This window comes from Atta colombica, unplaced genomic scaffold, assembly GCF_001594045.1.
Source record: "Atta colombica isolate Treedump-2 unplaced genomic scaffold, Acol1.0 scaffold27, whole genome shotgun sequence".
In the NCBI taxonomy this organism is placed as follows: Eukaryota; Metazoa; Arthropoda; class Insecta; order Hymenoptera; family Formicidae; genus Atta; species Atta colombica.
The window spans coordinates 1444541-1467046 of NW_017259370.1; the positions used below are offsets into that span (position 1 = coordinate 1444541).

Sequence of the window (22506 nt, forward strand, 5' to 3'; positions counted from 1 at the left end):
TTTTGTACGTATAAATATTAATATTACATTAAATAAAATTGAAATAATTTACAATTATTATAAGATAATTATCTTATAAAATTTTTATTATGCAGGATATCGCTATTATAGATCAGAATTTGTAGATATATACTTTAAAATTTTTTATTTTTTTATTGATAATTTTATTCTGGAGTATGTATTCTTTTTTTCCAACATTATATATTTTAGTAATTAAATTATGTGTATATAAATAAAATTGTGTTAAAATATCTATCATTAAAGAAATGTTGAAAAACGAAGATCTTGGGAAAAGAGAGCAAACGAGAGAAAAAGAGAGAGAGAGAGAGAGAGATATCCAGAAATTTCCATTTATAAAATATAACATGAAAGAATCTTTTTCCATTTAATTTGGTTTTATATTAAAATGGATACAGAGTTTATTATTTATTTTCGGCAAAAAGAAAGAGATTTTTAAAGGAGGATGTTAAAAAGGAGGCCGATTTTTGCTCACAAAGATATAAATAAAAGGAATAGTGTTTTTTATAGATTTTGACTTTCTGAATTTGATAATGTTAATAAAAAGTTCGGGATCGATAGAGAACACCTTGAAAATTGATCATGAACGTAATATATTTAAACAAATTTCGATATTTTTGTTTACTTTTCAAGATGTTCCCCAAATGTGTCGAACTTTTTAATAATTTTATATATTCAGGAGATTAAAATCTACAAAAAACGCTATTTCTTTTACATACACCTTTCTGGACAATAATGTATTTTTGATGGATATTAAAAAAGATCCGACTTTTTTTGTCCAAAAAAATGTAAGTAAAAGAAATGTTTTTTATAGATTTTGACTTTCTGAATATGATAAAATTATTAAAAAGTTTATGGCACTTGGGGAAATATAAGCAAGAATATCGAAATTTGTTTAAATATATCATGTTCATGCTCAAATTTCAAGGTGTTTCCTATCCATCCTGAACTTTTTATTAACATTATTGTATTCAGGAGGACAAAATTTATAAAAAACGCTATTTTTTTTTATTACACTTTTGTGAGCAAAAATCATCTTCTTTTTAACATTCTCCTTTAAATTTGGAATAAAATATTTGCCATAGTGCGTGTTTAGGTTTTTGATATTTAACTTAATAATAATGTTTTTGCAAAAAAAAATAAAATATGTTTTACATAGAACATTTTCCTAATTTCAATAAGAGAGACCAACAAAGTTTCTATAAAATATTTTATATTATACATGAGTTGCTTTTAGTATTTATATCTCGTTAAATTCATTATTATCTTTATTTTATATAAAGATATCCGTTTCTGATTTATTGGCAAGCTACAACTGTAAAAGTGTCAGATATTATCTCTTTATCTTTTCATCGAGATAAAAACAGACGCATCTGTCATCTCTCGGAGAGTGATCAGAATAACAATTTATTTTTTTAATGAATTAAATTTAGAATATTATGGCTGATGTAATACACAAGCAGGTATTCGAATTTTTCCCATTAATACGTATACAAAGGAGTATATGGCACAAAATGATTATATGTATATAGGTATGTGTAATAAGTTGTATTATATAAAACGGAATATAAATAGTACATACAATAATGAATCAAATGGTTTGTCTTCGTTTTTAATAATTTGGCTGATGTCTGTAATTTAAAATAAATTGTCAAAAAGATAATTGCATATTAATAACTCGATTATTAACTATCCATTATTACAACTAAAAATATTGATATCATGTGAATATGTTATTAACGTCCATTAATTATTTTAATTGATTATTTCAAATACATATGTCAAATATTTGGTTAAATTATATACATAAATGAGAGAGAATTAACAATAGCATTTTATATTAAAAAGTATATTTAAAAAAAAATATTTCTGTACCGATCAAAATTATATCACCTTTCAATTTTTTGAGTATAACTTTTGTCAGAATGAATTGATTACGCTCAAATTTTATATAGTAGACACTTCGTGGCAGAATCTTGAACCTTGTTCGTAAAGTATAATGAGACTTGATAATGTACACCATGATTTTTTAATTTTTTCCCAAAATCGCATTATTGTACTTTCTTTACTTTTCATGGTATAGCCGTTTTTACCTAATTTTAATAGTTAGATTTTATATTATATATATAAATGTCATGGTGTTCAAGATATAGAGGAACGACAACAGAAAGTTATCATAAAGTTATCACAAACACGAACGAATGTACAGAAGCTCGTCCAACAATTTGACATCTCGAAATCAACGGATCAAGTTTCTTAAGCGTTGAAAGGTCTAACGAAGCTATGTTAAGAAGAAGAAGAGTGATCGACAACCACATTACACTACTTTTCTCGTCGTACGCAACAAACTTCGCATATTTCGGCGGCGGACATTGCTGAGGAAATACCGACTTCTGAACAGTTTAATCTGTCAAATTATATCCCGTCATCTGCACGTCGGAAGACTGTGACAAGAATTGAAAACAAGACAAAGAATTGAAAGATCCAAAGAATTAAAATCAATGTTATATCATCATTATCAAATAACATGAACTTATTGTTATCGCTTTAGAAGACATCTCAGACCATTGTTGAGGTGTCTAGTTGAAATATGCTTTGGCCTACTCCATTCGCGCTTTCCAATTCTTTGCGGAAATGAATGGTTTCTTCATGGGTTGCCTTTTACACATACTTCCGGCTTGCAGAGGATGGCATATGATCTGTACGGACGGATCAGATTGTTCAATATTTCCTCAGCAATGTTCGACGCTGTACAATGTGGATTGCTGCAAGATATGCGAAGGATGTTACGATCGACGAGAAAAGTAGTGTAATCAGCCATTCTTCTTTTCCTTAGCATAGCTTCGCTAGAGCTTTCACACTTAAGAAACTTGGTCTGTTGATTTAGAGATGCCAAATTGCTGGGCAAGCTTCTTATGTGTCCATCCTTATTTGTGGCTCTTTACGATGACTTTCTGTCGTTCATTTTTATATATATATCTTGAGCACTACGAGTCATAATGCAAAATACTAAATCTAACTACTAAAGTTAAGTCATAACGATAAAAATTACGGCTGTATTATGAAAAGTAAAGAAAGTATATAATAATGCGATTTTGGGAAAATTACACAGTAAAAAATATAATATTAATTTTAATTTACAGTCATATAGTGGACTTTCTGAGATAAAAATGTTAAATTAATACAAAAATATTAATTTTAACATTTTTGCATGCCTCAGAAAGCCTACTATATTGTAAGTTAAAATTAACATTTTTACAGTGTAATAAAAAATTAAAAAATCACGGTGTACATGGTCAAATCTCATTATACTTTACATACAAGATACATGCTAAGTATCTACTGTATAAATTTGATTTACTTTGACAAAAATTATGCTCAAAAAATCGAAAAATAATATGATATAATTTTGACCGGTACTGTATATCTTTCTACAATTTTAAAAAATTAGATTTAGCTTACACAAGGAGGAATGGTATGTGGATCATGGAAAATTTGATATTGAGATGTAGAGTTTTAATGTCGTAAAATACGTAACATTTAAGAACCAAAGGATCGAAGTTATAAAATTTTAAAGTTTGGAATGGCAGCAAGCGTGACGAATATCAAAGTAAACAGTTAGTTGTTATCGCGTGTTCAAGAAACGAACTAGGTAATATCTTGTTGTTTTTTTTTTAATTATTTCTTTTTACGTTCTTAACTTATCTTATGACTCCGCAAATTAAAAAATATTTAAAAAAAAATTATTTTTGTAAGAACTATTAAGCTTTGTGATAAAAAAATAGACGTAAAATAAAAAAATATTTATTTAAAAGGATCAAAATGTACATTATTTTTTTATAATTAAATATGTACTGTTTAAAATTGAATTTTTATATATAATAAAATAATATACAAAAATCCAAAATAAAAGATTTAACAAAAATTTGTAATATTATACAATATATATTAAAATTAATGTTAAAAAATATTTAACGAGTTATTTCTGTGCACAATAAATTATTATATACATTGCATTTTGAAGGATGATAATTATCATAAAAACATGCAAAGCAGAGATATTCAAAGCATGAACATTTCATAAATGCTAAAATTTATTCGTTATTACACTTACATTTTTGTTGATATAGCAATTTTATATACGACAGTTATCAGTTTTTACGATAGTTATCATCTTTCAAACTACAGTGTATATAATAATTCATTGTAATACAGCAATAACTCATTAAATATTTCTTAATTTTAACATTCTCTTTAATTTAAACATGTCTATTGTGCAATATTATAATTTTTATTAAATTTTTTACTTTGTCTTTGAAGTAATATCATTTTATTATAATGTAAAAATTCACAATTTTAATTAAACAGTATATAATTAATTATAAAAAAATTAATGTACATTCTGATTGTTTTACATATCTTATTTTATTCCTATTTTTTATGACAAAGGTTTATTTACAATAATTAATTGTTTTGAAATATTTTTTAATTTTTTCATTTTCTGCAGAATCATAGGATAAATTATGAACGCAAAAAGAAATAAACATTAAAGAAGAAATAGCAAAAAAAGATATTACCTAATTTGTCTTGAATACGCGATAACGATTAGCCGTTTATTATGATAGCCATCTTTTTTAAGATATAAAACTGTAAAGATAAAAATATTTTTAAAAGCGGCCAAAACACGCTAAAGTGCAAGTTTCAAGCTTTAAAATACTTGCCTGCAAAAAAATGTTATGCTGAAAATTTTGAAAAACTTACCAAATTTTAAATGTTCATAATTTGGTAAATATTATAATAAAGGTAAAAATATATTTTAAAATGAAGCTTGAAGTGTATTTGAGGAAGAATTATATATTGGGTCATTATTTTCAAAATGGTAGATAACAAAGTGAGGCTTTGCAAAATTGATATACAAAGGATCCATGTGATGATCCATGTGACGATCGCAGCCTAATGGAACAAAATGCACATAAAAATATTTTATCTTTAAAATACTTTTTCATGGAATTCAATACGATCATTTTTCACCGAGTTATTCCTAATTTAAAGTACTATTGTCATAAGTTAAAATTATGATTGTAATTCATCCCAACACGAATGCATAAAGTTTGACTGATCCGAATTGAATCTCATTGTGTATATGCGTGCGTATATGCGCGTGTGCATGACGCGTTTGTGTGTGTGTGTGTGTGTGTGTGTGTGTGTATGTGTGTGTGTGTGTGTGTGAGTGTGTATGTGTGTGTGGTGCGCGTGAATACGTGCATAAACGTGTGCGCGCACACACACACACACACACACACACACACACACAATGAGATTCAATTCCAATCATTCAAATTCTATGTTGAGATAAATTACAATATACAATACATAATTTTAGCTTATAATAGCGGTTACCTTAAATTTGGAATAACTTAGCGAAAAATGATTGTATTGAATTCTGTAAAAAAGTATTTTAAAGATGAAATTCATACTTTTTTATTTTCATTTGTCTCATCAGGTTGCGACATCTGATTCACGTCATGTCATTGTCACAATTTGGACCTTTGATTAATTTTCTATCTTCTTACGTTGTCATCTGCCATTTCAAAAATAATACAATTCTTATTCAGTACAATTCTTATTCAAATATTATTTAAAATAAATACTTCAATCATTCGTCATTTTGTATTTTTAAACATTTTTTAATCTTCATTATTTACTAAGTTATGAACGTTTAAAATTTGATAAATTTTTCTTAAATTTTCTGTGTATTTTTTTTGCGGATGAGTATATTTTTGTCGCCTTTTTTTATCCGCGATGATTTTTTTATCGAATTGTAGTGATCGCAATATTGTGCAATTTAATTCCACGTTCGAAAACTTTTCGATAATAAGTATACATAATGAAATATATAAATAAAAACATAATATAAAAAAACATAACGTACTACTTACAATGTACAATACATAACAATACATAAGATATAAAATATATATAGAAATATTAATATCTTCCATTTCGTATATTTTATTATTATTTTAGATAAAAAAATTTACAATTACTTGTTCATAACAAAACGAAATGATAAACTTTATCAATTCATATTATCGAATTCAGATGTCGTAAATGTCACATTGAAAACTATACTAATACGGAATTTTATTAGTATATGTAATTATAAAGCAGTATAATTATTATAGTCAAGGTTTTATTGGGTTTGATGCTATCTCTTTTGGTGCTAAATGGAGTTGAACCTAATTGTTACAAAATTTTGGATTTAAAAGAGGGACAAACACTTTATTTACAAAATGATAACTATCCGAATTATGGAGGTGAAAACATTTGCACTTGGAAAATTCACAGCTCTGTTATTATTAAAGCAACGTGTTATATTGATCTAGTAAGTTTGTTATATAAATTTTATTTGAAATTGGGACATACATATATCTTAATTAGATTTTAAGCATATTATAAAAATTTTCAAGTTTAGAATTTGTATTATTATAATTATTGCCAAAGTTGTTAGAGAAGAACAAAAAGAACGCGCATATGCGCGCGCGCGCAAATAATTTAAATTATTTTACAGAATGATGACTGTAATGAAAATATATTTCTTTTTGATGATGGAAATTCTACATCTTATACCACATGTGGTCAAGATACAATTACCTTCGAAGGATTTAATTCAACTATTACTATAATATTTGCCTCAGCATTTAATCAAGGTCGATTTATATGTGAAATTAAAAGTAATACCTGTCAGTGTGGTAAAAAAAAAGTGGTAAGTTAAATTAAACTTTATGAAATGCTTATTTATTGGAATGTTTTGATTTATTTGTTGCTTCATGCGAAAAAAAATAGATTAAGATTAGATACAGCAAAGCTACAGCTTACTGCGCGAATTCAACATCTGTAATTATAAAGAAGATTAGATGGTTTAACAAATCGCTAATGTTATTCAGAGAGTTGTCAACTTTACTACTTTAACAATAGAAAACTGACTGTCCGTATATTATGACGATAGATTTATAGAATCAGTGAAATTTTTAGTTTTTTTCTCCGTATTCTTTGTAATTTGGCTTTAATCAATTATGTAATTTATTAAAAGTAATTTGTTCAGGATTAATATAAATATTATTTACATTGCTTACTTATTGTTAGACTAGAATAGTAGGCGGTGAGGAAACCGAAATAAATGAATTTCCTTGGATGACTGGGATTGTGGATCTTAATACAAATATATTATTTTGCGGTGCTACTATAATATATGATCGATATATACTAACAGCAGCCCATTGCCTGTACGAAAAAAACATTAATGAGATTGTCGCAGTTGTTGGCGAACATGATGTAAGCACAGGTAATCATTGATAAGATATACATATCTAAATAATATTTAAAGACTATAAATATTTGAAAGATATTAAGCAAATGAAATTTATGATTACAGTTGCAATAATATAAAATTAAATTGAATAATTATTTTCTGCTTGTAATACAAATTTATTTGAAAAAGTTAATGGGATAAAATTTTTATAAGTTTTTTTATAAGTTTTTGTTATTAGAAAAAAGATGTTTTCGTAGGAAGGGCGTTATAAAAATATTATTTTTTATTTCTTTTTATTTCATCATAAATGTAGTACTTCATTCTTTACTGAATTGAAACTTTTTATTCAAAGTTATGAGGGATGAGCTAATAATGAAGTAACATTTAATATAAATAGAATTTAAAACATTATCGTGTATATGTAAAAAATAATGAATATAATGAAATAAGCATCGTTTGTTAACATAAGATTTTTACAGTATAATATAAAGTACATATGGATTTAATATCAGAGTTTATACTAAATTTGTACATTATACTTTGCGAATAGGTAGTGATACCAACGCAACCAAGATATATGAGCTATCCGAATGTGTAATTCATCCTGAATACGATTTTACGAAAGATGCTTATAATGATATAGCTATTTGTGAGACTGTTGAAAGAATCAAATATAGCCCTGAGGTTGGTCCAGTCTGCTTACCATTTAAACATAAATACGATTCGTTCACTAATGATATCGTCACTGCGTTGGGTTAGTTTTTGAGTATTTTCATAGTTACTAATATAATTATCTGTTTTAACATCATTTTATCTTTAGGCTGGGGTTTAAATGAATATGGCGGCTCTAAATCCGATACGCTCCAAAAAGTAGATTTAAAAGTAATAAAATGCTTAATTAATAATACAAACATAATATGTACTTTTACTCCAGAAAAGGATACATGTCAGGTGAAGAATTAGTTTCTTTATTGTGAATTTAAATATCAATGAAATTAAATATAAATTAAATGTATAAAAGGTATTTTTCAAGAATTGTGATGCAAAAAACTATCTTTAAATAATAGATTTCTTCTTTTTCTGTTTGTGTAACTTAGATGGATAGTGGTGGACCTATTTTATGGAATGATCCTATCACAAATCGTATAATATTGGTTGGTATTATATCTGCTGGTGAAGGCTGTGCTTCAAATAAACCTTCTTTAAACATGCGTGTAAGTGCTTTTATCGACTGGATAGTATCTATAACTCCAGGTAAGAGTCGGTGGAAAAAAGGCGAATTAGAAGTATGAAAACTTTATCATTGTAAAAGGATGGATGTAATATGTATCGTTATTTTTATTATAGACGCACAATATTGCCAAGTTGAATGAGCTTGCATGGTTAATAAAAAGAACCGTTTTAGAAGATTATGAATCTATGCTGACGCTTTATTATATGTATTTACTATTATATACTTTTAAAAATATATATTGTAATTATATCTGCTAATATACATTGATATATACCTATATAAATATATGTGTCATGTATATGTGTCATGTATATATACATCGTGTACTCGCGCGCACACATATATACATACACACACCTGTGCGTAAAATATGTATAATGTAGATGTATAAAATTTTAATGATGTATTTTCAATATTCTATTGTATCTACTTTAACATACAAATATTACAAACTTGAGCATAACTTGTTATTTATCATTTATTGCTTTTTTTGCCATTTAGAATTATATGTTTTTATCTTTTCGATCCATTCCTCTCACGATTAAAATTTATCTGTTTAAGTTTGAAATTCCAGTATAATTTTAATATTTTTGAGGGGGAGGGTAGCTTAACAGATGTATGAAATCAATGTGAAAAACACACTTTATGAACATTAAAACATAACGTTTAAAAAATAATTTATAAAAATAGTCTTTTATTTATTTATTACTAATACATTTTCTATACAAATTCAATTCTTTTTAATAGAAATTTGAATAATTCAATAATTATATTATTCTATAATATTTAAATGGATTATTGATTATGTATTAAAATTTAAATCTTTATTATTCTTATAAAAAATTGGAATTGTACCTCACTTCCTTCTTAATCATGCTGCTATTTATATATCATATTATTAAATACTATAAATATAAATAATTTAATAAACATGAATTTAATTAAAAATTTAAATATTTATTTAAATGCGAAACCGGCCATACTGCTTTACTCGAATCGACGATTTGTGACGAACCGAGATTATCGGATCTCAATAACGACTAAACTAATCAAGTTCTATATATGTTCAATCGATAGCTTCCACTCGAATTGTATAATAAAAGTGCTTTTATTTTTTCTCTATGTATCCCGTGAGCGGAGACATTGCGATGCAAATCTCTGAATCTTTGAATTTGATCATCATTTTTAAGATACATCGTTATTATTATTAATAACGATCACCCAGAATGTATGGTTGAAATTTTTGGTGCAAGAGGTGCTAGACGATGCATAGTCGGATGCATTCGGAAACACTGCCAACGTCGAACCCAGTCATTCTTTGCATTTTGCACATTCTACACTCCGCAGAAATCAGGAGTGCGTTTAGAGAGCGCTATCAGTGCTATTTATGTCATACTATCCTTGTTTCTTAAGAGCGAGCGTGACAATGCATTCGTCTGCTATGTTAGAGAGTTCCCGAGTTCGATTTCCAGTAAAACCGAAAATATTTTCATATGCTCGTATCTCTTCTTGGAAGGCAACGATAACCCATTGAGAATATCTTTGTCAAGAGCACTTCTCTTAACACAATTTCGTTTGAAATTGACATTAAACTGTAGATCCCATATGATTGTGTACAACCATCGTGCGCCTCACAAGCATATGAGAGAAATCACCATGCTCGGCCATAAGCAATAGGATTGAGGAGGAAGAGTATCCTTGTTTCATCTATTTCTATTTCAATAACGATTGTACCAATCAAATTTCATGTATGCTCAATGAGTATACGAAATGAAAATGAGGTTATTTTATGTTCATGTCATGTCGTGAGTGAAAATTACTAGTTTTAAGAAATGCAATGGAACAAGCACTGTGAAGTAATAACGAGCTTCTTTTACATGCAGTCCGTATTATAAGTTTGATCACGCATTCGCGAAGAAATTGAACGAATACATGTGGGTCTCAGCATATGCGTGTATGCATACACGCGTACAAAAATATCGGTGATTATTCATTGATCCATTGTTGAAAAAATGTACCATTCGATGCGTTTTTTTTTTTGTGAAACGAATGAATCGAGCAGAAAAAAACTGTCGCTCAATTATATTAAATCGGTTATTAAATATTTAAATATTTAATTAGTTATTATATATTAGTTAATCAGTTATTATATACTTAAATATTTAATTAAAGATTAAATTACGAGGAAATAGGCGAAGCTCTTATTTAATTGGGAATTAATTCGTGTCCCCTTTTACACATAAAATGAAAATCCACTTTTTTAGATAGTTACCAATTTTTTTCAATATTAAGAGGGAGAGTATGAGTTAACGATAGATACAAATTAATGGAATAAAAATTCGTTCCTCTCGATATTCGTTTTCTAAATTAAAATGTTTTAAACGTTTGTCTTTCAAACCTTTTGAATTTGTACATGTATCTACCCTTTGTAGAGTGGATTGATGTATCGATGTCATCACTACGCTAACTCTGATTCAATTCGTAAAAGCTGCGCGTGGCTCGGCTCGCGTGTGCATACCTTGTTAATTGAGCATTGTTCAGATCGTTACGTCTATACGACGTAATGGAAAACGATAGCTGTGGTTTGCAATGCGACACGCCGCCGCGATAATAACTTCGAAAGGGCGAAACACGCTGCGCACGTTCGTTACGAATATTCTCTAACGAATCGATGCGGCAGAGAAACGTCAGTTATGCGTCGACAGCACCTGCGACGGAAAAAAATTGCAATGATTCAAAGATCTTTTGTCGCGTTTCATCGCTTAATAAACGTTTGCGCCGTGAGTGTACTTGGCGGGTAATAGAGAATACGCTCCGTCAAATGCGTTCTCTATATATAAAAAGATTTCCCTCAAATACTCCGTTTAACATTTAAATAGCTGTACAAATAGTTGACGTAATTTCTGTGTACATTTCTGTGAAAAATCCAAAAAGATTTCTTTTTTTGAGAAACAAGACCGTTTATTAAATACATTACTTTAGAAATGATAATTGTCTCGGTAGTCTAAAGGCTTAGGACTCACGGAATGCAAGAGATTCAGATTCGACTCCCGGCTGAGGCAATATTTTTCGCAATAAGTTTATTATACTTTTTTAAGATTAATTTGGGAAATTTGGGAGGATTATTAATATTTCAGATTGATCGCGTTGTCGAAAGTCCAACAACAATATCGGCACGCAATTATTATTTCTGAAATTAATTCATTTATATGAATATATATAATAGTTCAACATCTTAACATTTCGTAGTGGCGCTTGTATCGTTTGTTTATTTAATTTGATGAACGTGACAAAATTCCACATGTATGCACGTAAAGTTCATAATTTTAATTTTTATATTTTTGCCATGTAGTTTATTCGATATTGACTTGGGAGTGTAATTTTATTTTATCATTCGTTTTTATTCAGAAGCAAGTAACAGAAACCAACAATCAGTATTTCTAATTTAAATTTTTAATTTAAAAAGATCAATACAATTCATTCAAATCTGCATATGTGAAAGAGAAAAAAAAAGAGAGAAAGATATAGAGATTTTTCCAATTTTATTTCAGAAAAACTTGGGAAATATAAAACTATAATTTTGTGGATTTCTAGCAAGAATCCGCAAAACTTTTCGCAGTAAGATTTATCACACTCTTATGTCACGAGGCACATCTTCGCGCCTTTCGCCCCTTTCAATTTCTAATCACGTCCAACTGTTTTATTATCTTTTGCTGAGTCTTGAAAGTTTCAGTAGCCAAACTTGTTGCAATTTGCTGCAGTTCAAATGATTTGGCAAGAAATCTCCCGGCAGGAAACTCCGCACCAACGTACATCTCTGCCGTATTTCCCGGCAGACTCATATATAGCGGACTAATTTATTATGCAACGCACGAGGTTAACCATATTCGAGAATTTTTCATTGCTTAAAACTTTTTATAAAATTCATATGAAATTCGTAATATTATACGTAGCAAAATATTAATTTTGATATATATATAAGAAATCCTAAAAAAGACATGAAAGAATTTAGAGTACATATAATTATACGTATTTATGGGTACATATTTATATTTGAGAAAAATTATCGTATGAGAAAAATTATATTAAAATAAAAATTATATTAAAGTAAAAAATATATTTAAATTTAAATTCATAATTTTTAACTCTAATACACAGACGACTTTTTAATTTTTTACGGTGACTCGTTCTCTCTCCAATTAATTTTCTTTACTTTTACATTAATATAGTACGCACAATTGAAATATTCATGTCTTACGCATTTCTTTGAAATAACAAAAATATTTGGCGAAAACACATTTTATCTTTAGCCTTTTCTTGTTTTAAATACACACAATTTTACAAATACATTTTTAAAAAATTTGTTAAAGTATAAAAGTCATTTAATTTTTGTGTATATATAAAAGTGATAAAAACAAGTCCAAACGATCCATCATGTAAAGGATTGTGTAATTAAAGATTATGTATATAAAAATTCTCACATATACTCTTTAACATCTTTAAAAAATATTTGTAAGTTTCCATATTTAAAAAAGTTATATATAAGTAAGTTATTATAACTAATTACTTGATGCTCCTTATTTCAAAGAAAAGACATATGCAAGATATTGAATGGCCCAATTATGTGTACTAAGAATTAATTTTGAGATTATGAATTTCATTTTCTTTTTTGTTCATATCAGGAGAAATGTATCATAGAACATGAATTAAATTATCTAATTATTATAGAACATTTCTATAGAACTAATTATTATAGAACATTTCTTAATTTCCTGCGAGATCATCTGATGGTTCACGTAAAACGATCATTTCTTCTCAAAATACGAAATACTTGAACGGAATGTTAAATTGCCGTTAACGAACATGCGAAGATGAAAACACTAACTTCCGTCATTTGAGTTTCACCAATCTATTTTCGTAGATCGACGATATCTCGTCGACGGAATTCAACTCGTTTCGGCAAACGTGATAAGAGAGATTTATCCTGTCTTCACATTGGGAAGCGCGATTAATCTTCGGTGTGGCACGGTCAGCGACATTGAACATATTTCCAACTGGGTTTATACTTTGCTGGTTTATAAATGAAATCCAAATACAAATCGATGATTCGAAAATGGTTCGCGTACTCGCTATTCACGGCCGAGAATCATCCCCGGAAAATAAATTGGAAAGTTTCGACCAGAATCGACCGACCGCGCGTTTCGTTTCCGTGCTACGCTTTTATAGAATGCAATTGCACAGAACTCATCCGCGGTCGCACTGGCTGATAAATCATTCTCGGACAAAATATTCGAAAAGAAAGGAAAAAGCGAGAAAACAGAAAGATATTTCTTAATTCTTTGATGTGATTCTATAATATGCTTTCGTTGAGAAGCTCATTTAATTAAATCAAATAAAATTTGATTGAATCAATTAAATCTTTTATTTGGATATGGGCAAATAAATCCTTTAATCGATATAACAAAATAATATAGTTAGAAAATTTTATTAATTGAATGAATCTAAATTTTTAGTTGGTACTTTATTCTAACTTTGTTCACACTAAACCAAACTTGTACGTTAATATTATTGAATTTTCTTAATTTTGCATCTAAGTAAAATGAAAGTGTAAGAACGGAACTGGGATAGAAAATCGTTAACACTAGCCGAGTCATCTATAGAAATCCTAATGGAAGCCCGAAAGGGCTCACTTTAATGAGAGAGAGGGTGTGTCCACTCGACATTGTCGATGACTGTCGAGTTTCAACCTTACGCGAGCATTATTTATAACGCATCACGTCGTATTCTTTTTAACATTTAGCTGCACTGAAAAAAAGAGTTTGATTGTATCAGTTGAAATTCTGATTGAAAATAGACAAATCAGAATTTTCTGCACTGCAAGAAGTGATATTATATAAACAGTATTATTTCAATTAAAAATAATTTTGTTAATTCACTAATAAAAAAAAACTATTAATGGAACGAACACATGCTCTTATTTTAATAGAATTTTATTTGTTTTATCAATACTGTTATTTAAAATTATTCTCAATTAAAATAATGCTGTTGATATATCATTTTTTTTTCAGTGGAGTAAATTTAATTGAGATAACTAGAATTCTGATTAATACGAGATATTAGAATTTTCTGATTTGTGCATTTTTAATCAGAAATTTTTCTCAGTGTGTGCATCTTACCAGCAACAGTGTCTCGTACTGATTAACACGTTCAACAACAAATATATCTATTTTTTTTTAAATAGTAAGATGAATGCATTTTTTGCTGCTATTATGAAATTTTGGTGAAACAAATAAATCTATGCATTTAAAAGATTGTGTAACATTTACATTTTTTTATTTACCAATATTTTTTGTTAATATTCTGAGAAAAATGTTTTGATAATCATTTATTTTGTTGATATGTAATTAACAAAATTTATTTTTTACATTTAAAAATTACGTTATTCTAATCAAAATGTGATTAGAATTACCAAATTTTAATTAAAACACAATTTTTAAACGAAAAAATAAGAAAGATTTGTTAGTCATACATCAACAAGATAAATAATTATATTAAATAATTATTGCACCACATATTTTTGTAGAAACATTAACAAATTCAATTAACAATATCGTTTAACTAAAAAGTTTTGTTTCAACTAAAAGGATTTCTCAGTGTATTTCTCAGTGTATTACCATCAAAGTTGAATGGATCGAGAAAGCGAGTTGTGTACAATTACTTACATACAGAAAACTAAACACCAATATATAGAAAAAAAATAAATTGCTCGATTTCACAGCGGAAAAAATGGAACACTGCTTGAACGAGCAGATTTCTCGGCAATCACTCTCGCTTGAACAAATATCAATTTTGCTGAACAGATTACATGTTGACGCGATGATCAATTATATATCATAATAATAATAATTGTGATCGTAAGTCCAGGTGGTAGTTATATTTAATTGTTCTTGCGATTTATTCGACCGTCCGTTCGAGCGGGTAACATTTGCACAAACGTCAGATCCGATTGTCCAAGCGGCTCTTTTTTTCCTCATCACTGCGGAATTCGCGCACCGATCGAAACAAGCGCGACGCTCCCCTTTACCTTTTATATATGCACATACGTTGCACGATATTGACACGCAACACGTGATGACCACACCCAGCGGAACACGCTATATAGACTTGCCATAATTTTTATGACCCAATCCCTGATGATCAAAAAAAAGGGTCGAGATTTTTTTACAATTTCTTCGAACAATACTCGATACATAAATAATCTCGTAGTAGTGTCAAATTATTTTGTTTTATCAATTTCCGTTTCCAATAATATAGATTGATTTTAATCTCATTTATTTATTTTCATCTTTTTCTAATTCTTACAAAATGCAGTACTATAATTGATGTTCATTTATGTCTAATAAATATCCGATTCTAATATACCAATATAAATTAACCTTCTCTCTAAAATTTTGAAAATTGAGCACTCTTTTTTAAGACTGAATTCTCAATCTTTAGAATGAGATTTTACTTAAAAAAATTTAGAGTTAATTTCGATTCACTCGCTCTTCATATTTTCTAATGTCCATTTTTGCCAATGTAGATTAATTTTAATCTTGCGTGGTTTACTTATTACTTTTTATCTTTTTCTAGTTCTAAGAATGAGAAAAGAGTAAAAAGTGAATTAAATCGAGATCAAAATTAATCTTCATTAGTAGAAATTAATGACATAATTAATTAGAATAAATTAAACTTAAATTAAAATTAATCTACATTGGTGGAAACGGGCATAAATCAATTAAAGTACTTATCGTCGATTATATAGAAAAAAATATTATAATCTGTTACTTTACTATCTGTTTACTTTAAATCGTAACATGAGAGAGTTCTATTGTTGATTCTGATTTGATAGAGTACGTTTGATGGATATTACATTTTTAGTAAAGTGTAATAAAAGCTGATAAATAAAAAGCAAATAAGGTGTAATTGTATTTCCGCGGAAATATGCCTGCGCGTTTTGCTTGTTAAAAATAGAAAATATATAAGTGGATTAAAGGATGGATAAAAAAACTGGTCACTACACATCGCAATTTTTTTTTTGCAAAAATATAACGAAAAAGAAATTAAGATTGAACAATCAAGTCGTTCAGAAATTAATAAAGAATATTTTAATACAACGTTGACACTTGAATAAAGAAAATTTCATATGTTGGACGTTTTAAATCGTAGATAAAACGCTTGACAGCTATTGGAATCCTGGTAGCTCTGGTACAATTTTGTATGGCGCGAGCCCGCCCATATGCATTTTCATAGCGAATTTTCATTGTTTCACATTGCATTGTATGTGTGCGATGTTGATAAATTCAGTTTCGCACACTTCGCGTTGAGTACTGTGTAAATTCTATTGTTGCTCTGAAATTGATTATAGACTCTTAAGATGCGAAAAATAAAGCGCGATAAAAGATTCCAACTTTCTTCTACATTGAGAGAAAAGTATTTGGTAATTGCTTGGCAAAATAATTACAGTTAATAACTCCATTTTTATGCGGTTATTATTCCTATAATGTTAGTACGAATAGTAATAAGCATATATGATAATTCTCTCAAATATGAAAAAATTGTACTATAAATTGTAGTGATTTCGAATAAATATTAATACAGTAAAATATCAAGATATGAATAAAATAAATATTTTTCAAATGCAATCGCAATTATAATGAATTCAACTATTTTTTTTTAATTTACGTACTATTTTTTAATTATATAATAAGAAAAATTATATAATAAAAAATATGTTAAGAAAAAACTAAACTTTTCAATGTGCGAAACTATTAACACAATTGACTATATTTGCATGGCGCGCTAAAATGGCACAACTATAATGCAACCATTTTTTTCTCTCGATGTTTTAGTTTCTCCTTGAGACAAAGTTATTCATTTCCTTTTAATGAAAATCGAAGCCAATAACTCGTCTATAAAGTTGTAAAATTGAATGGAAGATTTAACGACATGCGTTAGAGTCTCAATTTTATGTGTTCTCTTCTATCGAGACAATCTGATATCTTTGCACGTTCTCAATTCTTTGGATAATGCTTTTCTGTCTTGACGTGTGAAATAACATTTTCATATGATTCGTCCGTACGCGAAAGAGGTTGACGTGAAGAAATTAAATATTATCGTGGAGCGAATGTCGGGTAAAATTCCGAAGCGACGGCAGCGCGACGTGTCATTTGCCGTGCATTTAAGCGACGCAACGTGGCGACGTGGATGAATCTATTGTTTAGCGCCGCAGTTGCGTCGCACTTTATCCTATGCACATTCGCGCGTGTAAAACGCGGACGCATTCGATTGCAGGACGTCGATCGATGGAATACCTCGTACCTACAGACTGTTCTCCAGCCGGGAAAGGTCGATACTTTGACAGACGATTGTATAAAAGCATAAAGCATGGCGTTAGAAAGAAAAAGGTTTCTGTAAACATGGACCGTGTAAACGAATCGTTAAATAGCGAATCGAGCTTGAAAATTGATTTTTCACAAAATTTTAAATGTACTACTACTTCTTTATTATTCAAGATGCTGAAACGTTAAAATTGTATTACAAGTATTTTTTAGCAAAATGAAAAAATTATTTATAGATTTCTGTGTATAAGAAGTATGTTTTAAAAAATAATCAAGATAAAATGAGAAAATTTTTAACTACAAAATTATATTGTTAAATATAAATATTAATCTTATTGAATTGTTTCATATATGTATGTTTATTTTTATACGGGAGTATCTATACATTTTTAATTCCGGTCTTTTGCACAGGCTATATTTACACTTGATATATCTTTAAACGTCAGGCAGTTATTCGCTGTCTTCGTTCTTTTACCATTTTTTATTCTTTATAATTGTTTTATTATCAGTCGCTATGCTTGTGCGTTTGTCGTATGTCGATATTTATGTATTTATACTATTCTTCGATATTCATATATATTCGTATTCTTGCGTATTCATATATACATCACATTGTAAGGAAATAAAGAGATATGCTCGATGAATTTTAATTGGTCATATTTGAAATAATAGAAAAATATCCGTATTTTTTTGAAAACACAAAACATTTTTCGACATTCAAAATATTTTTAGTATATTAGTATTTTTATTTTTGATACAAAACAAAATATTTATTTGCGAGAGATAAAGAATGAAGGAAAATATATATGATATTCACTTAATTGTACTAATGAATTTTTAATGAGAATAAGAGACATAAATGCAGTGACATTTGAAAATGAAGAAATATATCACAAGTAAAAAAAAAATTATGATAACTTTTAGCTGACCTTCTTCAAGAATTTTGATTGACAAAAAGAAGTTGATTAGTCATAGGATCTGTTATTAAAATTGCAAAGCATTCTGCGGTGAGGAAAGTAGAAGAACATTGAAAATGGGCGAGACTCTCGTTTCCGGAATAAGAAAGAATCTCAAGGAGCATTTGGTGGCTGCGAAATTGCCTTTGAATAGACTGACAACAGAACGTGACGTTCGAGAAAACGAGTTCAAGGAACGTCTCTCAACTAGTTGAGCGTTCGAGAATTTTGCGTTCTTCGATACTTTATGAATATATTCGCCCTGCGGGCTTTATATGTATGTATGTATCCCAAGTGGCGCAAATGGGCGGGTGGCATGCATAATGAGAGGCGTTTGATTTCGTTGGCGAGACTAGCACAACGATTGGCTTTCATGTCGGAACGCTATCGCATTTCTCTGAATTCTCTCTCGTTCCTATGCATGTTGAAGTTAACATTGATTTAATCACTTCCTCTTTAGGGCGTTAGAAAAGTTGAGCATTTTTGCGTTCAGCTGAAAACTGTAACAATTAAATGTCTGATTCTCTTTATTGTTTGCCCTGTTTTCAATAATAAAGAAACAAATTAAATTATTTTTATAAAGGTACACTTGTGTTTATACATATAATTAATTGGCTTTTGCGTCATAAAAGTATATCCATTGGAATACATTGGAACAGTTCAAAGACGTGATTAACCGATTCTCTGTTCTCTTCTAAAAATAAAAGTAGAAAAGACAATAAACCTCAATCAACCTTAATCGATGGGACTTTTAAGACACGTTTCGTCGTTTAATTTAGCGTCAATATCGCCAATATCCATTAAACTTAACTATAGTCCAATTGTTTCGCTAGTTCTTTTTGGATTCTGCAAAAGGAGATAAAGAGACAATTGAATTACTATTGAAACTAATTGATGTTGCGAAATGGAGTCTAAATTAAATTCAACTACGGTAAAAGTTGAATTACGTGGAAGGAATCAACTTTCGATCCTTTCGTACACCCACGCAAAATATTCACAAAATATCGCCCACCAGTCGCTCACACTTGAACTTTTTGCGCAAACGCAGTTCTATGAAATCGATGCTGCGTTATCTCACTTAGCATATATAAATTCATGCTACATAATAATATTGTTGAAAAGTTCAATTTGACACGAATTGAGAAATTACTTTTATGTGAGATTTAACGAAATCCCCATGCTAAACACAAAGATCTCTTTTTTTCTTAAGACAACATCTCTCTCTCTCTCTCTCTCTCTCTCTCTCTTTGCTTTCATGCTCGTTGCTATCCTTTGTTTTTTTCCGCTTTGTTGTAGTTTATTATTTTTTTTTTTAATACTTTATTATTACATTATTATATAATCTTGTATAACTATATGTATTTTTCTTTTTTATTCTTTCTTTACGCTTTCTTTTTTATTCTTCATATATTATTATTGCCGCTTTACTTTTTTCAACTTTATATATGTTTTTATCTATTGTACTTTTTTTTTCTTTGCTTATACTTTTATGTTCTTATAGAAGGCTTATTTTAGAACAGAATTAAAAGTAAAAAATAAATTTATCTTTCTCTCTTGTTTTCTCTCTTTTTCTTTCCCTTCCTTTAATCATCCATTCGATTGGCAAACTCATTGCCATATAAGTGAACACGTCGATCGATCTATGCCAATTGGCAAAAATGCTGATCGGCATGCCGATGGTTTAACGGACTACGGTCGACAAACAAAAGGAGAAGTCGAGCCAAATCATCTATTTGGTATGCGAAAGCCGGTCTGCTCTCCGTAACTTGAAATCTTAGACACTGTCAGATAATTAGTAAAGGTTAACTCTGAAATTTCATCGATTATTCGTTTTGTGAAGCAGTTGGCAGAAACAATGCGTTAAGAAAGGATTTGTGCTACTTATTGTTTCTGAGAGGATAGCACAATAACTCTAAGGAAATAAACGAAATTAAAGAAAAGAATTAAAAAAAAAACGAATTTTTCTCCTTTAAATTTTTGTTTTCTTATTAATTACTTGCTTTACCAAAATATCTTATTCTATCCGATTGCTTTATAAAGTATAGTAATGAATCATGAAAATAATTTCTTGGATAATTAGATTTTTAAAGAATTAATTGCGATACATATATATTTTAATTAATTACCATTCAGTAGAACTTTGCTGAGATACACGTATTGAAAACACTCATTAATCGGTTTCGTATAAATTAGAATTGCATTGACAATTTCGACGGCTATGGGATTACTAGGAAATAATGAAAGACCATAAAGGATGCCGTTCCTGGGCAGATAGATAGTACTCAGGGAGTCGACTGGGTACCAATCCAGAATTCGATAATGGAATTCCAGGTCACAGCAGATCGCTCTGTACGGCCAATACGGAGTTCCGTGTAGCAATATGTGGTTAGTTTAGTGGTTCATCGCGCACGTATAATAACTTTCTAATCTGATACGAAGTACGAGATGCCCGTTGCGCTCTTCGGCGCTTAGAGATACCAGCCAATAGAATCCACGAAAGTGTATCGCTCTTAGATAAGTCACTCGGCGATGATTAATGCACCCGTTAATACAACGTCATCCCCTGGCGTGTATTTTCGTAACGTCCGTTGGTGTTAGGTGCAGGGTATGCACCTTGGAGGCCCCAATTTATTATATCGAATGTCAAAGGCCACGTAAATCTTGCTCATTTTCCTGCATCAATATCTCATTCGATGTATCTCATAATGATGTATCTCGCAGTAATATCACCTACATTTAAAAGTTTTACGTCGTGAATAAATTATTTAATGAAAATTGGTCATGCAAATTACACGGAAAGAATGGTTTGCTGAGAGAGTATCTAATTAGCTATAGATACAAATCTATAAATAAATTATAAAATCTATAAATAAATCTAAAAATAAATTTTGTTGAATTATGTAGGACGTTTGAACTTTTTATTAGAATGTCAAACTTTTTTGCAGTTTATCATGTTTGAGTTTTCTACATAATTATTTTAACAATACAACAAAATTATTTTCAGATCTGTATCTAGTTAATTTTTTAGAGACTAGCAAAATTATCCTTGCCAAATTATAAATGAAGGAGAGATTCATTTTCGATCAAGGCGAAGAGCTTAGTGCTTAATAATAATTTTGTATAAATTTTTATAATTTCCAGTTAGAGCAAACTGATACCGATTACCTATTCATCTTGAAACATAGTTCTAAACTGCTAGAATACATAATATTGTAAATTAAATTAATAAGGAATTTTAATATTAGTAAGCATTTTTAAATAACTTATTAATCATTGAAAATAACTTATTAAGAAAAATATCACCTCACCTGAGATTCGAACCTGGATCTTCCGAAATCTTTGCGAAAATCTTATCAGTTTGATCACTGAAGTATGTAATGATTTTAACAAAATAAATAAAATATAGAAAAGGAACATGAACCGAAGTATTTACACAGCAAAATATATTAAATAATATGCAGTTAATGTGATAAGTGATATTTCTCTAAATTGCTTGAAAAAATAACAATCCAAATGAAGAATCCATTAAATTATTTTTAAACCCCACACATAAAAGTCGATAAGAATTTTTTATTGTTGTAGCTTTTAATATATATATATATATAT

General features: G+C 28.9%; 2 protein-coding genes across 6 annotated transcripts in view; both read left to right on the forward strand.

The window, feature by feature from the left end:
* The window catches only part of LOC108689555 (venom serine protease-like), a 9374-nt gene extending 347 nt beyond the window's left edge, over positions 1-9027 (forward strand). Inside the window, exons 2-8 of the mRNA XM_018196363.1 lie at positions 6204-6403; positions 6590-6784; positions 7165-7363; positions 7881-8084; positions 8151-8281; positions 8428-8584; positions 8678-9027. Coding sequence (XP_018051852.1) covers positions 6204-6403; positions 6590-6784; positions 7165-7363; positions 7881-8084; positions 8151-8281; positions 8428-8584; positions 8678-8703 — 1112 coding nt within the window. The 3' untranslated portion in view covers positions 8704-9027. The remainder of the gene's footprint in view (positions 1-6203; positions 6404-6589; positions 6785-7164; positions 7364-7880; positions 8085-8150; positions 8282-8427; positions 8585-8677) is intronic.
* Positions 1-22506, forward strand: part of LOC108689553 (putative mediator of RNA polymerase II transcription subunit 26) — a 92519-nt gene that overhangs the window by 62678 nt on the left and 7335 nt on the right. The window lies entirely within an intron of this gene.